The sequence below is a fragment of the Gopherus evgoodei genome, chromosome 17 (genome assembly GCF_007399415.2).
Source record: "Gopherus evgoodei ecotype Sinaloan lineage chromosome 17, rGopEvg1_v1.p, whole genome shotgun sequence".
NCBI lineage: Eukaryota > Metazoa > Chordata > Testudines > Testudinidae > Gopherus > Gopherus evgoodei.
Genome location: NC_044338.1, coordinates 20,164,819 through 20,192,562, shown reverse-complemented (window position 1 = coordinate 20,192,562; position 27,744 = coordinate 20,164,819). Strand labels below are relative to the sequence as shown.

The 27,744-nt window shown below is 41.3% G+C and overlaps 1 protein-coding gene across 3 annotated transcripts in view; it reads right to left on the bottom strand.

Annotated features, from left to right (window-relative positions):
* The window catches only part of RFFL (ring finger and FYVE like domain containing E3 ubiquitin protein ligase), a 46,142-nt gene that overhangs the window by 14,801 nt on the left and 3,597 nt on the right, over positions 1 to 27,744 (bottom strand). For 2 of the 3 annotated variants that reach the window (XM_030536336.1, XM_030536337.1), the window contains exon 2: positions 4,270 to 4,460. In XM_030536336.1, coding sequence (XP_030392196.1) covers positions 4,270 to 4,455 — 186 coding nt within the window. In that variant the 5' untranslated portion in view covers positions 4,456 to 4,460. Of the gene's footprint in view, positions 1 to 4,269; positions 4,461 to 27,580; positions 27,671 to 27,744 lie in introns of those variants that run through there. The other variant, XM_030536338.1, reaches the window with a different exon arrangement.

Sequence of the window (27,744 nt, the reverse complement as noted above, 5' to 3'; positions counted from 1 at the left end):
CTATGAGCAGCTGTATTTGCCAACAGTTACAAGTTACCACACAGCTCTTTCTAAGCAACTGTGTTTATTTTTAAGGTGAAAGCATTAGAGAAAATATATTGAAAACAATAAAATAACCTATACGCATCCTAAAAGCTTAGCAGAGATCAGCCCTCAACTCCAACAAGGTCTCTGGTAGGAGTCAGTCCTTCAAACCCTACAAAGGGTTTATTCCAGTGGTTACAAGGTCATAACAGCCAGTTCAGAACCAGAACAACCGGTCTTTCCTTTATACAGCTTGCGCCTTGGATCTCGGCCTCATGATCAGCAGATAAAAGCCCGCTCCTCAGGGCGTAGCTTCAAAAGGCTGTGGTTTTGCATAACTAGATGTGGAGAATCTGCATTTACCTCTCTGTAGATACTTCCCAGGAAATTCATTTCACATTTATTGCCCCAAAAGTCCACTCTTGTCTGACATATATTGTTTAATATACTCCTTTAATCATCCAGGCCTTCCATCCCATCTCCCTAGAGAAATGACATAGTCCCAGCCCAGAATAATACATAACATTTGCATTTAATACAATGGTCTCCCAACATACTTAAATGTAATTCAATGCGTTTTTTTCAAGGCTATTGCAAGGTATTGCCATATCTGGCAATTGTGAAAGGTTCAGTTTGCATTAACAACTAGGGTTCCAGAGATGATAGAATTTCTCTTCAACTCACTTGGCTCATTTTGTTTGCGATAAAAGTGAGTCAATGCCAACATTCAAGCTTTAAGTAGAGCTATGGTTTTATATCTTACACCTGAGCTTGCCAGGAGCTTTTTCAGTAAGTATGCTTCAGAGAAAATGGTCTTCCTGAAAATGTCAGCCAATGTCTGAGACACTTTAAATCTTTGTTAGGGGGCTGAAGAGGAGAAGGCAAGGAGAACTTGACCTTGTCCCAAAATATGCCTGGCATACCTTGCTAACAGCAGGAAAAAAAATCAGCAAAGCCTGACTTAAATTAATGATTATCCTGTGAAAACAGGAAGCCAGGATCAAAAGTTAGCTTGGAGAATAGGGAAAACAAGATTGTTTTCACTACCAAGAACTATTTAATGTCCTTTAAAGATGCTTCAGTGATTATATAAAGACATCTTATTAGATACAAAGAAATTTCCATACTTACCTTATTGCAAATGTCCTCTGCCCTGACACTTTTAACAAACTCATTTATTTGTATGGCCTCCAGTTTGAAAGGACTTCGCTTTCATATTCATTATGTTTTTTATACAAGTGGTTTGATTTAAATATTAACTGGGTATCCCAGTTCAAAGTAACTGCTTCAGCCATCCTAGGATAGGATACAGAGTTTTCTGTGATCCCGTTGCAGTGGAAACAGATTCTAACATGTCCTCTAATTGGTTTGAGCATTGGCCTGCTAAACCCAGGGTTGTGAGTTCAAACCTTGAGGGAGCCATTTAGGGATCTGGGGCAAAAATAAATAAATCAGTCAGGGACAGTACTTGGTCCTGCTAGTGAAGGCAGGGGACTGGACTCGATCTTTCAAGGTCCCAGTTCTATGAGATAGGTATATCTCCATATTTCCCTGATAGTGGCTTAAAGTGGTACCACCTTAGCCTGTATAACATTAAAGACATGTTGGTAAACAAACAAGTAAAATATAATCTTCACAACACTACATACACCTGTTGGTTTTATTTAGAAGCACAAATCTGAGTAAATTATGGAGCAAGTGAGTAGTCCGAAGTCCTGCTGTAGAGAATAAGTAACTCAAGTAGTGTCAAGTATCAGAGGGGGAGCCGTGTTAGTCTGTATCTGCAAAAGCAGCAAAGAATCCTGTGGCACCTTATAGACTAACAGACGTATTGGAGCATGAACTTTCACGGGTGAATACCCACTTCGTCGGATGCAAGTAGTGTGAATCAATTAACAATTCTACCTTCAGTGAACTTGACACCGACTCTATGGGATGCTATTGATGACTTAATAGGCCATCACTCTGAGGGTGGATTCTATTAAAATACACATTTAAAAAATCAGGGTTCCATTCTTTGGGTATTAGATTTTTGCAAAGGAGATACAGTGTTTGTTATTACCAATGATGTACCACCCTTGGGACTATGGCTGCCTCTATCTCATTCATATCTTTCACCGTACTGACAAAAATAACCTATTCCTCACTTTTTATTCCCTGTTGTGGAAAAGGGTCAAAGTTTGATTCTGAATAATTCTTTTGCCATGTATTCTGTAGAGAGAGAGGCTCTCTTACTGGGGACAATATTCAGAGCAGGGCAGGCAACCTATGGCATGTGTGTCGAAGGCAGCATGCAAGCTGATTTTCAGTGGCACTCACACTGCCTGGGTCCTGGCCACTGGTCCAGGGGGGCTCTGCATTTTAAATGAAGCTTCTTAAACATTTTAAAAACCTTATTTACTTTACATACAACAATAGTTTAGTTATATATTATAGACATAGAACGAGACCATCTAAAAACGTTAAAATGTATTACTGGCACGTGAAACCTTAAATTAGAGTGAATAAATGAAGACTCAGCACCCCACTTCTGAAAGCTGCCAACCCGATTTAGAGCAGTGGTTCTCAGACTTTTGTACTGGTGACCCCTTTCACACAGCAAGCCTCTGAGTGCAACCTTCTTATAAATATATTTTAAACTGTTTTTAATTTAACACCATTATAAATGTTGGAGGCATAGTGGGGTTTGGGGTGGAGGCTGACAGCTCGCAAGCCCCCATGTAATAACCTTGCAAACCCCTGAGGGGTCCCGACCCCCAGTTTGAGAACCCCTGATTTAGAGCATGCCTAGTGCAGTGGTATATACTACAATACACAGATAAACTGCCTACTTTCAGAACAGAGTTCTGAGTACACACGTGCCTGAACCCTGCTTACGAAAAAAAACATTTCTGAAATTTTAATCCTTAGACTAGTTTCTTAAGCTAGGCAAGATTCTCACAATATAACACAAAACAAAAACCAGATATATCCATGTCTACAGGCAGACAGGTAAAACAACTTTATCAAGAGTTATCTTCTCCCAGACGCATGTGAGCATCCAAACGTAGCTAGAAATGCAAAGTCCAATTCCATGAATTTCCCAGTCCAAAATTTCCAATGCCTGAGAAGGGGCAGAACCAAAACAAACATTACTTCTTAGCAGTTGGTGAGTTGATTGCAGGTTTTATAGCTCTTTTTGAAAACTGTGTCATGAAGCAGTACCTTAAAATAGAGCTTTTTAAAAGTTTAATTTATCCAGGTCAAATGCCTCCATTCTTTATTCATCACCCCAAGTCTAAGAACATGGTACAGATCAGATCTGGCTGAGTCATGGAGTATGGATTCTAACCAGCTCCAAAAGACTTTCAGGAAGCACTCTGGGAACTTCCCCATTTAAATCATTTCCCTGGCCAGAGGCTGCTGATTAATTTTGAATCTTGTGACACTAATAGTTTTGGCAGCTACAGTGCACAAGGATCCAGTATACAAAATGGGACAATAAGTAAAACCAAAAGATTGTCACAAAAAGCAGCGCAGAAATTCAGGGATGAATGTTAAACTGGCAAGTCACTCCCTACAAACAGTGATGGCTTTTTAGCTGAAGACTAATGTTTTAAAGAGTTGGCTCTTTTTTCAATGTAAGCATGATGGATTTTGTTTATTGCCATATCTGCTTCTTAAAGGGAAACACTCCTTCAAACCTAGTTAATTTGAAAATAATGAGTTATGATGATTTCAGGTACCCCTAATTGTTGTGGTTTTGCAATGACAGTTTCCTGCTTTTAAAATGTTTTCTTCTCCCTTATTACTGTGTAAAGACCCACAAGAAGACCAGGAAAAACAGACTATAACATGAATTGCTGTCAAATACACAAAGTAAATCTACAGTTGAACTCAGTAATCCTAGGTGGTAATTGCAAAAACAGTAGGCCACACATTTTTAAGCTGGGATCCCTTTAATAAAGGACAGCAAGCTACTTAAATCAGTTAAAGCATCTAGTACAGCCAAGTCTACTGTGTGCTAACAACAATAACTTGGTTGTTTTCATTTGTGCCAGCTAATTGTGAAAGTGACTAAGAAATAAAGGAACAGGGCAAGTTGTCTTCTGCTCTACATTATGTCCCTAAATCAAGGGCCTTCTTTGGTTGTGTGTTTTGCAGGCTCTTGAAACTGATTCTATAAATACACAATCTGACTCCCAGATCATTTATGTAAGTCAAACCAAATGGGTGCCCAAATCAGTGGCTAAATTCATCCCTTACCTTCCTGGAGGAATGTTCAAAGTGCACCCCACATGCCTTGCAGGTCTGTTCAGAACCTGTAGGAGAAGGGTAGGAGCTGTAACCTGGGTTGGAATATGCCTGGGGTCTGGCACCCTGCTGTGGCTGCTGCTGCATCTCCTCAGGTTGTCCATCCAGACAAAACCAGTTACAACAGGTTGCCCACATAATAACTAAAAGGGTGAGGAAAAAAAACACAAGTTAAATAACATCCTGGAAACCACATATTTGCTACCAAAGTGAGGGCCAGGCATGAACTGAATGTTTATGCTTCTTCACTAAGCTACTTGACAGCAAGTAGCAGGGAGATTGGATCTTTTCTCTTACCAAGTGCAAGCATATGCCAAAAACGTACATATCTGCAACACACAACATGTTCTAAACCCTTAATGAAAATGCATGGGCAGTTTCAGAATGGACTTTACTGACATTTATCGGAGACCCTTGTTAGGGTAGGAGGAAGACGACGTTTAAGTTCCACTCTTGTACCTGAGCATCTCTGAGAGCTCTATGATCACAGCACAGTCATTTGTACGACATTATGTAGGCTACAAAAGAGTGATGTAGTTTTCAGTTACTTTGCAGCAGGGAGTAAGGGAAAGTTTAGAGGCACTGGTGAATTTCTTCCTCAGAAAGATATTAGAGACTCTTGTTCTCTCTCACACAGTGCTTATGTAAGATCAACAGCGAGACCCCAGCTGGTTTTCCTCTACAACCTGGCTCCACATATAAAGCTACTGCTGCAGGCCTGTAAATAGACAAGAACAAGCAGTGCCAGTGCTCCTTGGACTCAGCTGAAATGTTAACAGTCATAATTTGCCTCCTGCACTCTGTAAGCTTCCAGACAATGAATCAGTGTTAACCTCTGGTAACTTATTTAGAAAAAACAGTTGAATACAGAAGAGCTAAATGGTAAGAAATGATGGATGTCTCTACATATCTATTTGCTTGGGCCCCAGGTGGTAAGAGAGGTACCCCTACCTAAACTCCTTGAGGAAACAGTGTCTGTGTTGGGAGAGAGAGGGAGAGCAAAGAGAGGAGGATGCTTCCTCAGTATTTGTGGAGCAAAACCACTTCTGCAATAATATTCCCAAAATGTGGTGGTGCTTTATAACATACTTGTTTGTAATCTACTAAGCACATAGGCCTGGACACATTCCTCTGGGAACTCAGAGCATGTGCTACTGTGTCATCAGTGACTAGCATAAGGAATACACACTGCTTCCCACCTGTATTTGTTGCATTCATGTTATAGTTAACAGATACTTTTAAGCTTCTTTTAAATCTTTCAGTCTATTCTGTCCAGAAGCGGCAGAACTGGGAAAGCAGGGGGCAGAGCAGGGGCCTAGCACCCCCACCGTGGAAATATTGGGGGCTGAGGTATACTTCTGCCCCAATATCTGGTAGAGGCAAGAGCAGAAGCTAGAGGAGAGATCAGAGCAGACTAGGCCAACCGCCAGGGAGCACGTAGGATTGCTCTCTTTTCCCTGCCTTCCAGCCACCACAGGTCCTGGCATAGGCACCTGGCCTGGGGGAGGGACAGGAGCACGTGCGCCAGCCACTGGGATTGGGAACAAGGAGGCATCGCTGTGCCAGCTGCCAATGGAAAGAGGGAACCCACAGCATTGGGCACTGAGGAATAGCAGTAGGAACTGCCAAGACCCCCCCTTCCCAGCTGCCCCCCACCAACTCTCAGTAGCTCCCCTCACTGCCCCTCCACACCCCCAATTCACAGCGAGCTTCCACCCCTCAGATTTCCCAGTGTCGATATGCACCAGCTCACTCCGTGTTTCTCCATTTTCCAAACCTCTGGAGACAACCTTTGTTTTTAGCTAGGCTGTTAGTGCATGTTCACTACATAACATTTTATGACATGATTAAACCATACTTTGAAAATCTGTGAATCAATACAAGCTCTGAGGAGTGTTTGGCATGAAGTGCTAACATGCAATATTTGAACATTTCACACAATCAACCCTTTGGGGCCGATGTGCTTAAACAAGGAGGCTTTTGCAGTTTGGTGCAGTTCCTATAATCTGCAGATTTCCTTGGATTCTTTAATCCTTTCAAAGCCTAGGTGAATTTGGGCTATCAAAGTTAGCACTGTCGCTAGAGTGGACACATGCCTGAGCATGACAATGGTAAGCTTGCAAGTTCAGCACATTTTAATGTTCAAATAGAAAACAAAAGTCTTGATGACACCGCAGAAACAGTTAATACAGTGTGTCATGCTGTGAATTATACTTAGAACAGCAATTAGATGTCTCACCTTTGATGGAAAAGCAAATGTATGCTATTTTTACATTTTACAGGTTAACTGAATTAGTCTATTATGCTTATGTCTACACACATCACCTCATGCTAAAGGCCTGTTCTCTCTAACTTCCACAGAAATAATCTATTTGTGTAGGTGCCCAGACTACACCATTTGAAGCTGTTCTGAAATATGCTGAGGGGGCTAGTCTGCTTTATTTCTGACCAGATATTTTTAAACAGGAAAGTACAATGGGAAACAGAGGGTGGGGGCAGTATATCCCGTATAGCAAATATTTGGGGATAACTACCATACTGAAAAATAACCTGGTCATTTAGGCTAATAAAGAATATAGACTGGTTTACAGCTCAATGTGTAAAACCTGGAACCAAAAGGTTTTAACCTTAAATGGTTTTTATGGCAAATTATAAACAAGTTTAATGACCAACAAAAAGCAGGACAAATTGTTATCAACGCGGTGTAAGGTCTGAGGTCCCAGTATGTTAGTGGAGGAGCGTAGTTAGTCCAGCATTCTATATTATGTGTTCATGGTACTCATTCCAAAGAAAGAAAACACACGTTCAAGGAATACAGAATAACACAAGCATTCCATGGTACAAAGTCATAATACAGAATGTATTTAGCTTCATCATGTGTATTAGCCTTAAACTGCAACCACAGTGGAAATGGCTATAAATGCACAGACTGTAAATAAAATGCAAATCATCAGAACTTACCTATGCTTTTTTCTGAACTCTAATTTCAGAGCATTAAATTTCTGCTAAAAGTTATATATTTTGGAAATGCAACATTTTTGCAATTTTGCTATTTTAAGGCATGACTAAACCGTTTTGAAAGTCTTAATTTGATCCTCAGGTTACAGACCCAAGATCTGAACCTTGTGAACACTGAAAGAAGCATTCATAACCTCCACAAGAGATTAAAACTACAGCCACATTAAGCCCATAAGGACTCCTGTGAACTAGAGGCCACCCACATTAGCAGCATATACAAATGTCTATGGTTTGTCCTGATTATTTTTCTTAAAAAGATAGGCCAATTCACTCAAACTTTGCACCAGTTCAGATATGGCAAAGAAGGAATGAGCAAACCAGAAGAAACAAAGACTGAGCTCGGTGTTATTAAGCCTACGTTTTGTTTTAGAGTTAGCAGAAGGTTGACAATAAGACTCAGATATAGTTTCAGAAGATCCTTAAACCGGCTTAGCTGATAAAGTCTGAAAGAATAGCTTCTATATATGAAAAAGTTAACAGTTACTCTTGTTCATTGAATTGTAAGGTTCTTAAGAAGCTGCTTCCCAGGTCTGAGAGAAATGAGTAAGCAGAACAAATGACAGCCATTAATATAACAACACAAATAGTGATCATTGGTTATGGATTTCAACGGTAAGATTATAAGAAAGCACAACAAAAGTTTAATTTTACTGCAAATTTACTACAAGAAATATAATTTGCTGCAATTAGGGAGATGCACAAATACCTTAGTAGTAGCAAGCCAAGATTATTATAAGCAGCAAGAAAAATTCTCGCATTTTAAAGAAACAAACAGGCTGCCCTCAAGGAAGGCATGTTGGGGAGGGAAGAGATTTCTTTCCTATAAAGTATCAGAGGAGTAGCCGGGTTAGTCTGTATCAACAAAAACAACGAGGAGTCCGGTGTCACCTTAAAGACTAACAGATTTATTTGGGCATAAGCTTTCGTGGGTAAAAAAACACTTCAGCTGCATGGACCTTGGGAGGCAGGCCAGTCCTCGCTTACAGACAGCCCCCACAACCTGAAGCAAATACTCACCAGCAACTACACACCACACCCCAGAAACACTAACCCAGGAACCAATCCCTGTAACAAACCCCGTTGCCTACTCTGTCCCCATATCTACTCTAGCGACAACATCAGAGGACCCAACCATGCTGCCACACCATCATTTATCTGCACATCTACTAATGTGATATATGCCATCATGTGCCAGCAATGCCCCTCTGCCATGTACATTGGCCAAACCAGACAGTCTCTACGTAAAAGAATAAATGGACACAAATCAGACAACAGGATTGGTAATATACAAAAGCCAGTAGGAGAACACTTCAATCTCCCTGGATATTCAACAGATTTAAAAGTAGCCATCCTTCAACAAAAAAAACTTCAAAAAACAGACTTCAAAGAGAAACTGCAGAGCTACAGTTCATTTGCAAACTTAACACCATTAATGTGGGCTTGAATAGGGACTGGGAGTGACTGGCTCACTATAAAAGCAATTTTCTCTCTCTTGGTATTGACACCTCCTCATCAATTATTGGGAGTGGACCACATCCACCCTGACTGAACCGGCCCTGTCAGCACTGGTTCTCCACTTGAAAGGTAACTCCCTTGTCTTCATGTGCCAGTATATCTATGCTTATATCTGTAATTTTCACTCCATGCATCTGAAGAAGTGTTTTTACCCACAAAAGCTTATGCACAAATAAATCTATTAGTCTTTAAGGTGCCACCGGACTTCTTGCTGCTTTCCTGTAAAGGACATCAGAGGAGAAAACTATTAGCAAAAATGTGGTATTTGAAAATCACCTTCAGGAACCTGCCTGTCAAACTCCAAGGGGAGAAGAGATGAGACTATTTAAAAACAGCTTCTGAACCTTCAGCAGGCCAGATATAAACCCCAGCAAACAGTACGTTACTGCCAGAGCACAGATACTCTTAGCTGATTCTTAGGAAAGATGATGATAAATTGGAGAAAGCCCAGAGGAGAGCAACAAAAATGAAAAAAGGTTTAAAAAACCTGACCTATGAGAAAATTTTTTTTAAAAACTGGGCATGTTGAGTCTTGAGAGAAGAAGACTGAAGGGTGATGGCTGAGAACAGTCTCCAAATATATTAAGGGCTGTTATAAGGAGGACAGTGATCAACGGTTCTCAATGTCCACTGAAAGCAGGACAAGAAATAATGGACAATCTGCAGCAAGGGACATTTAGTTTAGACAGTAGGAAACATTTTCTAACTCTAAGGTAGTTACGCTCGGGAATAAGCTTCTAAGGAATCCTCATCACTGGAGATTTTTAAGAATGGGTTGGACAAACACTTGTCAGGGATGGTCTAGATTTACTTGGTCTTGCCTCAGAGTAGGAGGCTGGCCTTGATGACTTCTTGAGGTCCCTTCCAGCCAGACATTTCTATGATTCTATGATGCTCCCATAGACATTGTTCAAAGTAGATCTGCTTCACATTAAGGTTTCCATCTTAGTAGATTATGTCGTTCAGAATTCAGACTAATATCCTTACAGCGTGCAAAAAACTCGTAAGGTTACACTCAGCTAACTTTAGCTAGCAGAAGTGGATGTTTTAGCAGCAGTTTTAGAATATAGGGTCAGTAGTATGTAACCTCTTGGTAGCTGGCCAAGAAACGCTTTTATCGTACCTTTGCCTGCCAAGACATCTCAAGTCACTTAGCTTTAAACATTACCGTGATGATGAATATTTTTTGCAAAGAAAAAAGAATGAAGCTTATAAACTGAAACGACAATAGCAGCTCTGAGCAGGAAGTTCTAGAGAAAAGGAATGATTTGGCTAGGGCAGTTGGTACAATATCTTGCCACTGAATATGAAATCAATCTGTTTTTCCAATGGGCAGAATGATGGATTTTTCTATAAACTTTAATATTCTAGACCGTACTCTGGCATGGAACAGAGTAAACCTATAGCGTGAAGTTTTCATTAACACACTAACAAAAACTGCACCAAAGAAAGTATGCTCTAAGACACACACAGAGATAGGTAAAGATTCCAAGGTGTTAAACTTAATCTCCTGGGCAAATTAGTTTTATGGCCAATATTTGTGTATGTCCAATTTAAACCACTCAACTTAAAAAATTCAAAGCGTTCTTATGAAAAAGGTGAAAAATGTTTGAAATACAGATAAAAAATTAGAAGTAAATGAAAGATTGTTTACGTGACAAAAAGGAATAAAGGAAGCTAATCAAACATGCTGCCACCTTGAAATGTAAATCTACTTGTACTGGTGTGTGTACTAAGGGTTAAAGTGATCCATAACTTGCTAATGAAGACACCACCACCTAGCCTCACCAAACCACGGTGAACTAGAAAAGAAGAGAAGAATGGAAGTGAAGAACATTTGCCCTTGCTGGGACATTGACAAACAGAGCAGCTGGTAGCAGAATAGTTCAAAGATAAGGTGCAGGTTTCATCTTAATTATTCTGTGTATATGGTAACTAAACTTAGAATTCAGTTACTTATGCTTTTTCATAGATTTCCAGGCCAGATGACACCACTGTGACCTCCTGCCTGACCTCCTGCATAACACAAACAGAACTTCATTCAATGATTCCTGCATGAAGCTCAGCCAACTTCTGGTTGAACTAACACACTTTTTACAGAGACATCCAATTTTGACTCCAAGCGATGGAGAATTTACTAGATCCATTGGTAATCTGTTCAGTTGTTAATTGCCCTCTCTGTTCAAAATATGCATCTTACTTCCAGTTTAAAACTTTGCTGATTTTTACTTCCAACCGCTTGATCTTGTAACCCCATTTGTCTATCACTTTCAAAAGCCCCATAGTATCAGGTATCTTCTCTCTAGCTTGTCTAAACTTACAAGTTTTGCTGATACAGATATACTCCTGAGCAGCAGTACAAAAGTAAGGGAAAAGCATCAGTTGAAGAAAGAAGAGTACATGGAGTTGGCATAAGAAATATAATATTTTTAAATTTCTTTATTTTAAAATTTCAAAACATGTCCAAGCTGTGAGTTAGCTCCTGTTAAGTTCTCCATACAAAGAAGAATACTGAGATCGCTTTCAGAAAGCTGCACCACATGAGAAACAGTCAGCAACTTTCCAGCTGAGTGACTGGCAAAACTTGGTGACTTATCTTTGGCAAATATTACTTCAGCAATGGACTAAAGTTTACACAGTACAATGACTCAGAGCTGATGATAAAATCAGAGTGCAAAGTCTACTCAGTGCTCTCCACTTTATATTGCATGATACAGCAAAGAGCCCTTCATGTATACTGTACGTTAATTTTCACCCCAGTTTTAGTATTGCAGCATTGGACTGTAACACTAGCTTGGTTAGCCTTATTCCCTCACTGTGATGTTGTGTGGCCATGGGGAGGGGACGGGGGATGACGCTTTTGCTAACAGATTGCTAACAGTTACGTTTCAGCTGTGATTACTTAAAATACTGTTAAGTTTTCAACCGTCAGATGAAGCTTTGTTTTATCAATACATTTTCACATCTAGTTTATCAGATGATGGCTTGACTGGATTTATGTTGTTCACCTGCTGCACGTAAATTCACTCATAATTCTTCAGAAATGTCAAAATTAAAAATATCAGGGTGGGGGAGGGGGGAACCCAAGTTTGCCTTACTACCAAAACTCTTTCCTAGGAATTTGAACTTCTGTGAACCACAGTTCAAATGACTGACATACACTCGATGCTGTGCCATCACTGAAGCACCAGCATGGGGAGTCGACAGGAGAGCATCTCCAGTTGACATAGTGCAATGTGGACACCGCAGTCAGTAGATCTAAGTACATCGACTTCAGCTACATTATTCAAGTAGCTGAAGTTGTGTAACTTAGATCAATTTCCCCACGTAGTGTAGACAAGGCCTATGTAAACCAGTTAACTTTATTTGGTTCTGATCCTATTTAGCCTAAGGTTTGTATGCTTACATTTGCAGTTTGGCTTCCATGGCTTGTTATTCTTATAGTATGTCTTAAAACAAGTTTCACCAGTTTTACAAAGTGGGAAGCACAGGAGAGTTGATAAAATACTAATTACTTCCTTGCACCTGTTACATGACATCAATTGGTGTTACAAAAGGTCACACCTTTGTCATACAAAATCTATGAGAAATATTGTAAACTGTCTAAACTGAATGAAATGCAAATACACCTCTACCTCGATATAACACTGTCTTTGGGAGCCAAAAAATCTTACCGCTTTGTAGGTGAAACCGTGTTATAATGAATCTGCTTTGATCCACCAGAGTGCGCAGTCCCACCCCTCACCCCCTCCCCTCCCCCAGAGCACTGCTATACCGCTTCATACCCAAATTCATGTTATATCAGGTGGCATTATATCAAGGTAGCGGTGTAGCAGGCAAAGAACATTGTGAAAAGAAAGCTGTGTCTTTAAAATTTTTCATTTTTAATTAATAACGCATTTGTAGTAAGATTTTTTTTTCAATGCATGTGTGATTTTTAACATGTCCTTACTGATTTCATTTCTCAAAAATGAGATATTACTGCAAGCACTGAAATTGTGGGGCTTATCTACATACAGAAGTTGCATTGGTTTAATGTAAATTTAAAACCCATTTAAACTGGTGCAAACAACTGTGTGGACATACTTATATCAGTTTAAAATTAGTTATATGGGCTTTGTTTTACTGAGTATCCACACACACAGTTACATCCACTTAAACTAATCTGATTTAAAATTGCATCTTTAGTTAAACCAGCATAATTCTATGCTTAGACGAGGCATTAGCAAAAGCTAGAAGCATTACAGGATGCTGCCTCAATGGACATATTTTAAATCTTTCCACTTAGGAGGGAGTAGAATTTTAAGTTATTGGAGAACCAAGCACAACAGAAGACTTAAGATGATGTTAGATTCTGTAGAGAACGAGGTAGGCATTAATATTTAAATCACATCTCTGAAATGTTTGTCTGGCACACATTCCCAAAAATATCTGCAGTCGGCATCCTTTGAAACTTCTGTAATAAGGAGTGAAAAACTGAGAAGCTGCAAGAACTGCCTATTGTACAATAATCTTTTTTCTTTTGACAAGATAAAGTAGTAATTGGACAATACCCAAATTGTAGCCTTGTCTAATTGAAGACAGAAGAAAAGATGAATAAAAGCAGAAAGGAAAACTAAGGGTTTTGTTTTTTTTAAATCTGAATCAAACAACTTTTTACTGACCTGAAGCTGTGTTTTGTTTATTGATAAATGTTTACGTAAAGCACTCATCTGGCTATTAATCATGATCAGGGTCCCTGGAAATCTGCAAATATTGGAAACTGGAAAATCTGACAATTTTTTCTAAGTCAGTGAGATTCTTTTGAGCAAGTTAACTCAAAACATACAAAAATACTAGAGAGGAACACTGTTATCGGTATCTGAGCAGTTTTCAATAAAACTGGCTTATTTCACCCAGTCTTGCTTTTTCCCCTGACCTCCTCTGAGCTCTTTCATTCCACCACCACCCCCCAAAAGATCTCCCACTCACCTCCAATGCCTAGGGCCCTACAAATTCACAGTGCATTTTGGTCAATTTCACAGTCACAGGAATTTGAAAATGGCAGATGTCATGATTTCAGCTATTTAAATCTGAAATGGCAGGTGTCATAACTGTCGGGGTCCTGACCCAAAAAAGGAGTTGTAAGGAGGTTGTAAGGTTATTGGGGGCGGGAGGGTTGTGGTACGGCTAGGCTTACTTCTGCACTGCTGCTATCGCTGCCTGGAGAACCAGGTGCCCGGCCAACACCATCTGCTTTCCAGCTGCCCAGCTCTGAAAGCAGCACAGAAGTAAGAGTGGCAATACCGTGACCTCCTCCCTAAAATAACCTTGCAATCCCCTTCAACTCCCTTTTGGGTCAGGACCCCCAGTTCGGGAAATACTGGTCTGCCCCATGAAATCTGTATAGTATAGGATAAAAGCACTCAAAAGATCAGATTTCACAGTCCATGACATGTTTTTCATGGCCAGGAATTTGGAAGAGCCCTACCAATGATTGTCTGCCTTCGCCTCTCCCCTAGACTATGCTGAGGAACAAATAGGTATCATATTAAAGAGACTATTCAATTATTTATATTTTAAGGATATGCAAGTTGTTCCTGTGGAATATCCTTTCACATTAATATAACCATACTATCTACAGGCCACTTCCCTCAGATCCCACTGAGGAATACAGTAAGAAACTGTACCATCTACTCAGGACACTCCCGACACTAACACCGGAACAAATCAACATACCCTTAGAGCGCCGACCAGGGTTATTCTATCTACTGCCCAAGATCCACAAACCTGAAAATCCTGGACACCCCATCATCTTGGGCACTGGCACACTCACCGAAGGGCTGTCTGGATATGTGGACTCTCTACTCAGACCCTATGCTACCAGCACTCCCAGCTATCTCCATGACACCACTGATTTCCTGAGAAAACTACAAGGCATTGGTGACCTTCCAGAAAACACCATCCTAGCCACCATGGATGTAGAGGTTCTCTACACAAACATTCCACACACAGATGGAATACAAGCTGTCAGGAACAGTATCCCTCATGATGCCACAGCACAACTGATTGCTGAGCTCTGTGCCTTTATCCTTACACACAACTATTTCAAATTTGATGACAATATATACCTCCAGCTCAGTGGAACTACTATGAGCACCCGCATAGCCCCACAATATGCCAACATTTTTATGGCTGACCTGGAACAATGCTTCCTTAGCTCTCGTCCACTCACGCCCCTTCTCTTCCTATGCTACATTGATTACATCTTCATCATCTGGACCCATCTGGAAAAATTCCACCACGATTTCAACAGCTTCCATCCCACCATCAACCTCAGCCTGGACCAATCGACACAGGAGGTCCACTTCCTAGACACCACGGTGCAAATAAGTGATGGTCACGTTACCACCACCCTATACTGAAAACCCACCGACTGCTATGCCTACCTTCATGACTCCAGCTTCCATTCCGGACACACCACACGATACGTTGTCTACAGCCAAGCACTGAGGTACAACCGCATCTGCTCCAACCCCTCAGACAGGGACCAACACCTACAAAATCTTCACCAAGCATTCTCAAAACTATGATACCTGCACGAGGAGATAAGGAAACAGATCAACAGAGCCAAACGTGTACCCAGAAGCTCCTGCTGCAAGACAAGCCCAGGAAAGAAACCAACAGAACTCCACTGGCCATCGCATATAGTCCCCAGCTAAAACCCCTCCAACGCATCATCAGAGATCTACAACCCATTCTGGACAATGATCCCTCACTTTCACAGACCTTAGATGGCAGGCCAGTCCTCGCTCACAGACAACCAGCCAACCTGAAGCATATTCTCACCAGTAACTACATACCGCACCATAGTAACTCTAACTCAGGAACCAATCCATGCAACAAACCTCAGGGCCAACTCTGCCCACATATCTGCACCAGCGACACCATCACAGGACCTAACCAGATCAGCCACACCATCACCAGTTCATTCACCTGCATGTCCACCAATGTAATATACGCCATCATATGCCAGCAATGCCCCTCTGCTATGTACATCGGCCAAACTGGACAGTCCCTACGTAAAAGGATAAATGGACACAAATCAGATATTAGGAATGGCAATATACAAAAACCTGTAGGAGAACACTTCAACCTCCCTGGACGCACAACAGCAGATTTAAAGGTAGCCATCCAGCAGCAAAAAAGCTTTGGGACCAGACTTCAAAGAAAAACTGATGAACTTCAGTTCATCTGCAAATTTGACACCATCAGCTCAGGATTAAACAAAGACTGTGAATGGCTAGCCAACTACAAAAGCAGTTTCTCCTTCCTTGGTGTTCACACCTCAGCTGCTAGAAGAGGGCCTCATCCTCCCTGATTGAACTAACCTCGTTATGTCCAGCCTGATTCTTGCTTGCATATTTATACCTGCCTCTGGAAATTTCCACTACATGCATCCGATGAAGTGGGTCTTCACCCACGAAAGCTCATGCTCCAATACGTCTGTTAGTCTATAAGGTGCCACAGGACTCTTTGCTGCTCATATTATCTAGGTATTTATTCCACACAAAAAATTATGTATATGAAAACATACATATAGAACAGCATGGAGAGAAGAGAAAACCCTGGAGCAGGCAGGATGGCTGGAAACTTCACTTTACAACTATTCTCCTCTCCCCCAATCCTAATCAAGGTATAACAACAATGCAAGTAGTTGTGTGTGTCCTCCCTTTCTGCATCTATTTACGTAAAACATACATATGGGAAGCCTATGTTAAAGGAGTGAGGCTTGCATTTAGTTCTGAACAGTCAGTTTTGTGGTCATCCTCAGTTCCTTGGGAAGGGTGTTTCACAGACCTTGACCAGTTGCCAAGAAGTCTCCATCTCCAGTTCCAACTAGCCTCTATCAGCTGATATTTAGGGACAATGAAACTATTACAAACATCCTGAAAAGAGGAAGAGAAGATCTGTGAAATAGATCACACCTAGCCCACTGAGGGCCTGGAAGATCAGCATCAGGTGTTTAAACTTGATTGGTAGACAACGCCACAAACACAACAGTGGAGCAACAAACTACGCTCGACTTGCCTGTCAGAAGGCCTGTTGCTACATTCTACACTAGCTGGAGTTTCTTTAGTGTCTGTGGATTCCTATCCGAGTACAACATGTTGCAACAGTCCAATCTCAAAGTCCATTCAGACCACCATAGATGTAATTTCCTAGCAAATCAGAGATGGAAAATGTTTCAGTTTGAGAGTTTAGTATCAAATAGAAGTTCAGGAGGATTCCTAGACCATGCACCTGTGATGGGATATATACCCTATACTAGGACTAAGAAGTTTAACTGGAGCTACTGAACTCAATTAAGGCATGTAGTTACATCTGGCAGGTGGGCCAGGCCCAAATGATGATGAAGTCCAGCTAGGAAAGAAGCTGGGTGGTGAGCATAAAGGGAGGAAGCCCAGATCAGAAAGGAGCTGCAGGGAGGGAGGGGAAGAAATATGCAGTTCCTCTCTGGATACTAGAGAGTGAAGGAAGGGCCTAGACAGATAGCTTTGAAATGCCAAAGACTTCAGTATAACAGAAGTTCAGCATCATTGGCTAACCTCATTGATATTCTGTCTCTTTGTCATCCTAAATTACTGGAGAAATAGGGGAGGTTCCCCCTCACTTGAGTAAAATATGCCATTTAAGTTGAATTTTCTCCATATTAGTATGGTTTTCACTACAGATGCCAAGAGACTGAATTACTTCCATTGATGTTCCTGGCCTGGAAGATCTCTGACAGTTGTGCATATTGTTTCATCATGATAGGTGGTTTTTATCCAGGTGGATAAGTTACATGTTCACCTACAGTTAATCTTTGGACAGATTTTCAGTAGAATGGAGAGAAAAGTACAAGGCTGCCCTTCTTGAATGCAGGTATCTGGGTTATTAAAGTAATGGAAACGTGCCATCCATATCGCCCGAGCTTACTAAACCAAGCCCTTGATCAAGCAGAGGCAGGAAGACGTACGTATATGCTATGATACAGACGTGTACAAGAGTTCCAAGGAGACACTGCCTAGCACAAGGGGGTCCTGCTCCATGATTAGGACTCCTAGGCAACACAGTAATATGAATAATAAATAATAATGAGACTACATATTCTCTAAAGACTCTTTTTGGTGTGCTCACTTCCTCTTCCACACCAGGAGTCAAGAGAGATATCACTGAATAACCTGCACTGTTGGTTATAAATCTAGCTGAAAAAAAAATCTTCAAAACATTCTCCAAGTCAGGTTTGGGGGTGAGGGGAGGTGTTTTTTTGGTTAAACTTCAACTTCTAAAATAATTTTTTAAGTTAAAAATAAAGAGCAATGGTGCTAGTTATCCATGAAATGTGCTTCTTTTCACACTTGTACACTGGAAGAGGAAAAATGATACCATACAAATTTGAGGGAAGTGTGATGCTGGAACAGAGAAAAGTCAAAATCCATGATACTGCAGTAGAATTGTGCATCAAAGCATAAAACTCAAGTAGATTTTTAAGCATACCCTAAAGCCCTGCTGTTCATCTGTATTCTGATATAAATCTGATGTCAGCTTGTTCTAATGTTTGTGAGCTCTTACTCTAATTGGCTGGATTGAATGAGACCTGAAATATATGCACACAGTTTTAATTAGAGGGATGCAGTATTGTAGAGACAATACTAATTATTTACAAATACAGCAAACCTGTTGCTTAACTAGTTTTATTCAAGATAAACTTGAAAATCATACCCAAACTGACTCTGAAATGCAAAGGGAAATGAAAATGCAAACTAAACTCTACTCATTCAGCATGACTGACAGAGCTAGTCTACACTGCCATGCAGGGTTGATCTAAGATACGCAACTTCAGCTACATGCATAGCATAGCTGTAGTCGATGTACTTAGATCTACTTACTGTGGTGTCTGACACTCCCCTGTCGATTCCACTTGTGCTCCTCATTCTGGTGGAGTACCAGAGTCGATGGGAGAGAGCTCAGCAGTTGATTTATCGCATCTAGTATAGACGCGATAAATCGACCCCCTGCTGGATCAATCCCTGCCCACCGATCCAGCGGGTAGTGTAGTCAAGCCCATAAAGAGAACAGAGTCTACTTCACAGCATCTAAAATGGTTGGAAAAATTGAGTTTTCAGATAATGGATAATATGCCTTTTTTTAAAAAGTGTACAACTGGTAAGAGACCTGGGGTATAGTAGACAGACCATAGTACTAGAAGACAAGAAATCCTGCATGCTAGTTCTGATTTTAACTCCAGTACCCTGTGTGGTCTTGGCAAATGAATTAACCTTTGTAGACCAGGCCTGGTCTACACTTACAAATTAGGTTGACATAGCTACATCACTCATGGGTGTCAAAAATCCATACTCCTGTGCACTACAGTTACGCCAGCCTAACCTCCAGTGTAGGCATAACTAGGTCAATGGAAGAATGCTTCCATCAACCTTGCAATAGTTGCCTAGGGAGGTGATATTCCTACAGTGACAGAAAAAACCCTTCTGTCTGTGGTGTAGGCAGTGTCTACACTATAGAGCTATGTCAACATAGCTACAGCACCATAGGTATCTTGGTATAGTCCCTGTATTATAACTTACCCTCAGTTTTCTCATCTATAAAGTTGGAATGAAAATACTTGCCTCCATACAGGAGTGCTGTATGGCTAAAAGAGTGCAGGCACTCTGAAGCTGTGCTCTGTGTGTACTCTTTTTAAATAGAAAACAATATCCATTTAGCACTGAACTGTTTGAAGTCCAAGATTTGCTCTGTTCAGTTTCGGACAACTGCTAGAAAACCTCCAAGAGGAATGAATATGATGTCTGATATAAGTCACTAGGGCTAATAGATGTATGACATTTACACCACTATCCATTACAGAGCTGAATCTCTCAGCTTTCAAGTAATATAACTCAGAATTTTCCAGACCTAGAAAAAATGCATCCGATGACCTTAAAACAGCATATTTTCAACTGCCATCTTGCTTCTCTGTCTTCCTCCAATCTCAGTTCCAGCAGGATATTAATGGTTGGTAACCTGTGAACTACTAGAGCTAAAAACCAGTGCTTTATACCATCTGGAAACTTGCAAACCCAACTGTCAAAGAGTATAAAGCAATAATACGTACCTACCAGTTTGAAAGATATCACCTCTACAATCTTGTGGAAACACTGCACTTCACGTATGAATACAGTGCAAATGGGAGCGCCCTTCCCAGTCCAGGCAGACAGACTTGTGCTAGGAGGGCTTTAGCTAGGGCACTAAAAATAGCATGAACTCCGAGGCTCAGGTTTTCAAGCCTAGGGTGTCAGTTATTTTTAGCACACTAGCTCCAGTCTTTCTACCTTGGCTGGGAAGCTTGCCTCCAGCTGCAGTACAGACCTACCCAGAGGTGCTTAGCTGGCAGATCAATACAAACACTCTGAAGAACAGTAACAGTTTCAACACACTGGTACCCACAACCTTGGCAAGAAATAAAAATTGATTCCTAAGTTTTTGATTTCCTGCATGGTGTAACAACTGCACCTGTACTATGGTGGAACACTACAGTGATCTGGTACATACTTTATAAAAATCAATGTAGAATGTCAAGAGGAGCACAAGGAAATCATACTGCAGTTCTGAATTATGATTCACCAAAGGTACTGGAATGCATATCCACACAAAATTGTATTTCATTATTACAGTGGTTGGTTATACAAGATGCATGCATAGAGGCATGCCCAGTAAATAACATGAATTTGACAAACCGGGTTAAGTCACCATGCCAAGTTATTCAAAAGCCACACCAACAATTCTAGAAAAGATAGAGAGGATAGTAACTATTGATCACTTCAAGTGCCCCACAATAACCAACATCAATGAGATTCAGACCTATATCATGGAGAGTAAATCCCTCATATATGGTCCAAATCATTAGGCAGAACAGGTTCATATTTTAGTTCCAACCTGATATAGTACTGCCAACACCAGACATTCAAAAATCATAAACACCACCCCCACACTCTCAAAATCATGAGTGGCTTAAAAATAATGAGATTTAAAAAAAAAAGAAAAAAACTGTGGAGTTTTATTTGTCTTCTGGTTCTTAAACTTTAGGGTACTCAAGTCACATTTTCAATTTCTTCCTCGCAACCCTGAAAGCTGATTTTTTTTTTTGGGGGGGGAGGGGGGAGAGGAATGGCTGAGATTGTCAAATAATAATGATTCCTGGAACTGAGGCTTGAAGAAAAAAACCAAATATCATGAAAGTTGGCAGGAGTTCTCTCTCACTCTTGGGAAAATCTCTCTCGCTCTTGTAAACATAACTTTTGACTGACCCACTGTGCTTACTCATTCGATTCTAAAATAACTAAAGATGTCAATTTAATCTCTTCCTGTGCACAGGCAGCATTCTGTGGTGGGTCAGAAATGGCAGCTGTTATCTGGCATCCTAACACAAAAAACAGATGACAGTTCTAACATTAAAAAGCGCTATATTATGTTGTCTTTTTCGCCAAACAGCATTTTAACATCAAATTAATTTATATCCAGTTTGACTTCTAGTTTCTGAACTTGATGGCTCATTAAGAATTGCCCATTTACACGAAGATGGATCTTCACTTTGAAAACATACATGTATTATGGAATTAAACATAGAAGTAACATGCAGCCATCAGGATAAGAATACACACATCTCTAAGGGCTTGGCATTCTGGAAATGTCACAGGACATATAAATCACTTAAAATGTTGTCACTCGTGGGAAGGACGATCTTACATGTAAAGCAATGGACGAGAGTCAGGAGACTGGAAATGCATAAATAATATCCAACATGCTATTTTTGAGATCTCAAATTTTTAAAAACACACAGACTTACATTACAAAGAGATTTTCACTCACTAAAACATGTGTTCAGAGATGACATCAGTACCTCTACAACAATCAGGTAAAAGCCATTCTTTACACAGCTCTAAGGTGTTACCAGCATCCACTGTAGCACTAGACAAGGACATCCGAAAGCCGGGGTGGGAGCACCCAAAAAAAGAGTAATTTCCAAGTATTTTGCTCCAAAATGCATTAATTGTAATATTTCAATATATATATAATTACTTACATTTTTAAAATATTCAATTCACTTCTAGAGCTCCAGTCTATTTAATAGCATCAGTGGCAAGTAAATGTAAGAACACATTTTTGCCATTTCTCACTTCATCCCAGAAGGAGGTCACAATACTGATTTAATGACTTGTGTAATTTTCATGGCAGTATAGTGATGTCATACACAGAGGACTGTGAGCTTTCAATGATTAAACAGAAGAAAAAAAGATGATGAGGAGGGGGAAAGTCTTGGCATAAACACAAAAATAGTAAAGCAAGTTAGAAGAGTAAGCTGCTTTTTGTAAAAGTGCCTGCGTCCAGAGTCTTGCCATTCTCCTCTGTGTAAAAGAAGTCTCTAGAATAAATAGGGTTAGGCCTGATCTACATTACAGAGTTAGGCTGGCATAAGGCAGCTTATGTTCACCTAACTCTGTAAGCCTCTGCACTAAAATGCCACTCCTGCTGATGTAACTCGCCCGCTACGCCAACTTAACTCCACCTCCCCAATAGGCATAGTGCTTAGGTTGACATACTTGGGTCGACGCAGCATCAGTGCCGATTTCAGTGGCCTCTGGGAGGTGTCATGTACTACTATAACCACCATGGTCACCATTTTGAACTTTGTTGCCCAGCAGCCAGGCACACAGGTATACACCCCTCCACTCTAAATGCTCACAAATTTTTGAAATTCCATTTTCTGTTTGCTCAGCATGGACAGCTCACCTAGCAACTGCTGACCATGCTGGTTACATGCCGCAGACATGCTCCTGCCTGGAGTACAGAGGAGGTGATGGATCTCCCGTGTCTGTGGGAAGAAGAGGCAGTGCAGGCACAGCTACGATCCAGCTGTAGAAACATCCATATCTACACGCAGACCAGCATGAGGGAGAAGGGCTAAAAGAGGGTCCCATAGCAGTGCCATGTGAAAGCCAAAGAGCTGAGGCAGGGATACCAGAAGGCAGGGGACGCTAACAGCTGCTCTGGTGCAGAGCCACAGATACGCTACTTTTACAAAGAGCTGCATGCCATCCTCAGCAGAGACCACCCCCAAGAGCCCCGTGGTACTTCACAGGAGTCACAGTCACAGGCCCCTGGAGTGAATAGTGAGATGGTGGTGTTGGATGAGGGAGTAGTTGTATGGGGGACAGGTGACCGGGGGATCCAGTAGTACAGCGAGCCACGACCTGTTTATTCCAGAACAGTCGAACCAGTCCCTACACTCCAGCACAGGTGAGCCTAATACAGGGGAAGGAACCTCTCATAAGTGGGCAGTTTGCTTTAAAACTGCAGGGACATCTGTTCATTTATGCTTTTTTAAATCATGCTTGAACAGGTAGTGAAATAGAAACTTTGCCTCTATTGGTTATCTGCTTCTCACTCCCTTGTACAATTAGGCCGAGGGGACCCTGCACAACAGTTTATGTGCACGGGGATGTCCCAGAATCCTCCATAGAGATCTCAAGGAAACTTTCCTGGAGGTAGTCTGCAATCCTCTACCGAAGGTTTCTGGGCAGGGCTGCCTTCTTTCTTCTGCCACAGTAGGACACTTTCCCATGCCACTCAGCAATTACTCTGGCAGGCACCATTGCAGCACACAGGCTAGCACCATAGGGTCCCAGTCCGCAGACAGACACATGCAGGAGCTGTTCCCTTTCAGCTTCCGTTACCCGCAGGAGTGAGATCTCAGCTAGAATCACCACTGCCTGTGGAAAACAGTGCCAGTATTCAGTTCAACTCCCCTAGCCACATATAGTCATGCCCATGAGCTACCACACTCCCATTGTCCCAACTCACCCCCTGCCTTTGGGCCGTATTCACCATGGCTGGGACAGCCACTGTGCTCTATGAACCCCAAGGAGAAGTGAGAATGTAACTTGCGTGGATCGAGGGGAGTGAGTTCAGCATACCAAGTTTCCGTTTATCTTGTGAATACACTCTCAATAGTACCTCTGTGCACTGTATCTTTTGCAGCTGGAAATGTGACCTTGAGGGTCTCTCCATCCACACCAGTGGAGCGGCTCAGTCAGATAAGAAGGAGGAGGAGGACATGTAGTGACGTGTTTCAAGAGATCCTGCAAGCCTCTGGTGCTTCAGATACTGAGCACAAGGCTTGGAGGATCACCCTCGTGGACAGAATGGACAGGGATAGAGTGGAGAGGAGAAAAGCAAAGGAAAAGGAGAGAGGCATGCAGCAGGAGATGCTAGCACTTCTCAAGCAGCAAACCGAGATGCTGGAGACTCCTGTTGATCTTCAGGTTCAATAGATCTGTGCTTGCCTTCCTCTGCAGTCCATAGGTAGCTGCACTCCGGGACCTCCCTACAAACATACCACACTTTCCCAAGACTTCCAGGGCTGATGCATTACCCCATCACTCCACCTTGGGGAAGGGTACAGGAAATCACAGCCACACATACACTGACCGGAGAGACAGACAGTTGGTGTATGTGTTTGTGAAATGAAAATGATTCTTCTTTCCCCTTCAAAGGTTCTTTCCGTGTATTTATAATGTTCCATTCCATTATAAATCTGTTTGCATGGGTTTGGAATAAAAGTCTATTTATGGAAACTTAATTCATCTTTATTAGTTTACAACATATGCTGGCTGGGTCTGACATCATTCACAGATAACAGCAATAGATACATTCATTTGCAATGTTATATTACTACACACTGAGCACTCATTACAGGGTTCATACCGGAGTGCAAAAAAAAAAAAAAAAAACCCAGGCCAGGCACAGCACACTACAGCAACATACTTCACTGTGGCTCACTATTAAAATGGTCTTTCAAAGACTCCCTGATGAGCTCTTCTTATACCCCTGGTATCTGGCTGCTCAAGATCAGCAGACAGCCATTCCACCTCCGCTCTTCACCCTGGAAGAAACTTTTCCCCCTTGGCTTCACAGATATTATGAAGCACACAGCAGGCAGCTATAACCATTGGGATTTTTTTTTTCCCACTGAGATCAAATCTCATGAGCAGACAGCACCAGCAGCTTTTCAAACAGCCAAAGGCACATTCAGCTGTCATTCTGCACCTGCTGAGCCTGTAATTGAAGTGCTTCTTGCTGCTGTTGAGGTGGCTGATGTACGACTTGATGAACTATGGGAGTGAGGGGTAGGGGAGGTCTCCCAGGATCACTACTGGCATTTCAACGTACCCAATGGTAATCCTCTGGTCTGGAAAGGAAGTCCCTACTTGCAGCTTTCTGAACAAACCTATGTTCTTCAAGATGCATGTGTATGCACCTTCCATTACCATCCTGCATTGATGTCAGTAAAACATACCTGTTGATCCACCAATGCTTGCAATACCATAGAAAAGTAACCCTTTCTGTTGTGTACTCTGTGGAAAGGTGGTCTGGTGCCAAAATAGGGAGACATGTGCCATCTATTGCCCCACCACAGTTCAGGAACACCACTGGTACAAAATCATCCACTATGTCCTACACATTGCCATGTTCCCTGTAGGTCCGCTGACAGCTCTGCAAATACTGCAGAATCAGGCGTGCCATGTTCACAAGGCTCATCACAACAAAAAGCTGTGCGTGATACATGCTTCTCACACAGATGGAGGATGCATGGGTTTGTGGGGCTTTTGAAAAGAGGCACAAAACATTATGGGATAGAGATAAAATTATGGGTTAGAGAAAACTGCACCATGTTCCCAGTCAGCCCTGTGTGTCTCATTTGCCCCCAAGAGGCAGTGCAAACCCTTCCCAAAACACTCTGCGCTAGATGGTGGCAAGTTGCACAATGGGGTAACCACAAATAGTGCGCTGCTCTCTGCATCAGTGGAAGCACTGCTAATGAGGACATGCACCACCGACACAAGGAGCAGACTGTGGATATGTAAACGTGATTTAAATACTGGGGCGGCTGTACATTGACATAACTTAGGTCGACTTAATTTTGTAGTGTAAACTTGCACTTACTTATGGTAACAGATGCCCCTGTGCACGAAAAAGATATGAAACAGCAACACAGACCAGAAGCTGACTGATCTTATAAGGAAACAAGTGAGCACATGCAACAACTGACAAGTTTTTCAATGTCTTTAAAAACTACAAGGCATGAACTATGCAAGTATCAGTCTCCAGTTTGAAGAACTTGAATTTTTAATTGCAGCATACTGTGAGTTAAAAAACATAAGAATTATCTCCGTCAGTTTCTAGGCTTTTGAGTATAAAGTGGGAAGAGCCATTTAAGACAAAGCTTTATTTGAATCAGAAAAATAAACTGTTTCCAAAAATATTTTGCAATGCTTGTATAATGGCCTCAAGAGAGTCAGTCATTTAGACTACTGTGCTACTAGCAGCCACAAAAGCGACATTTTAGAGCTAGCCCTGCTTGGGAACAATTGAAACTTTCTCCAGTGCAAAGTCCACACACAGGCAGCAGTGTTTCCCTGCAGGCATCTAACAGTTTGATTATTGTTTAACCAGCCCACCCCCCAAAAAACCTCCAACAATCTATTAAGAGTCACATTTCACCCATCTCTGCAATTAGCCTAGAATGTCAGGCACATATGGGAAGAGTTCCCCGGATTCACATGAGAAAAATGCTAATTATCTAAACACAGAAGCCATTTATCTTCCTACAATTATAGAAATACGGATCATTTTTTTTAAAAAATTATTTTGGGACTCCAGGATCCATTTGTGTTCAAAATTACAAAACCAGGTACCTGTGAAGACCCCATTAGAGATGTGATGAATAAAAGTAGCTCATTGCAAATAGTTAAAGGACAAAGGGTCCACCAATCCAACTCTTTACAGGAGGGACTCCTCCCTGAGACCACAGCAGAGTTACCAGTTGTGTTGTATCAGAATGCACTACTTGCCTAGTACAATGCAGCTTTAACTTGCTACCGACCACCCCTCCCATCCAAAGAATTCCATTGCTCAGCGGCTAGCCTGAGCCACCACTATCTACAGAGAAAAAAGTTCCCAAGGAACATTCACGTGAATGTGTAAGAAAACTATGAATGCATGATGCAAGCCTACAAAACATGTCATCATTGCACATCAACAGAAAGCACTACAAATAACCTCTCATTAGCAAATGTTTACAGTGGGTGATTTTAACAACCACAAAACTGACTGAATGGTATAGTATGGTATTAAGAAGCGATTTACTGATGCCATAAAATGACTGTTTTTAGAGCAGATTGTTTTGAGACTGAGAAGGGAGGATGACAATATCAACGTAGACTTGATCTACACATACAAGTTGCACTAGTGTACCTAATAGTGTGATGTTGCACTAATGTAGTTAAATCAATGCATTTTTGTGTGAGAGCACTCTTAGATAAGTTAAAACCTGGCTTACATAGTTTAGCTCTTGGGGCAAGCTAAACAAATGTAGGCATACCAATTCCTATTTGAACGTTACCTGACATAGGAAGTCAGTGTGGTTTTACCAAAAAAAGGAAATCTAATTAGTATTTCAGAGCAAACTGAGAAACTCAAATGCAGTAAATTACTAGGTACTCAATACATATTGGGAGATACTGACAAGGATGCATCCTTCTCTAAAAGCAACAATTGTTTCTAAAGACTTGAAAGTCACTAATGCGGAAATGTATCTTCTAGAAAAAAAGGCATGAGAAATTTCCAGGAATTACAGATCAATGAGCCTCACCTCCAGTTTACAGAAACTGAGTAAGTCTAACCAGGTGCTTCGGAGGAAGGTGTATGATCCCCACAGTAGACAGCTGTAGCATAGCCTGCCTCAACGTGAGGTTTCACCACGATCTCTACAGAGGCAAGCTTAAGGCCTGAAACATTAGATTTAATATTCCTTTC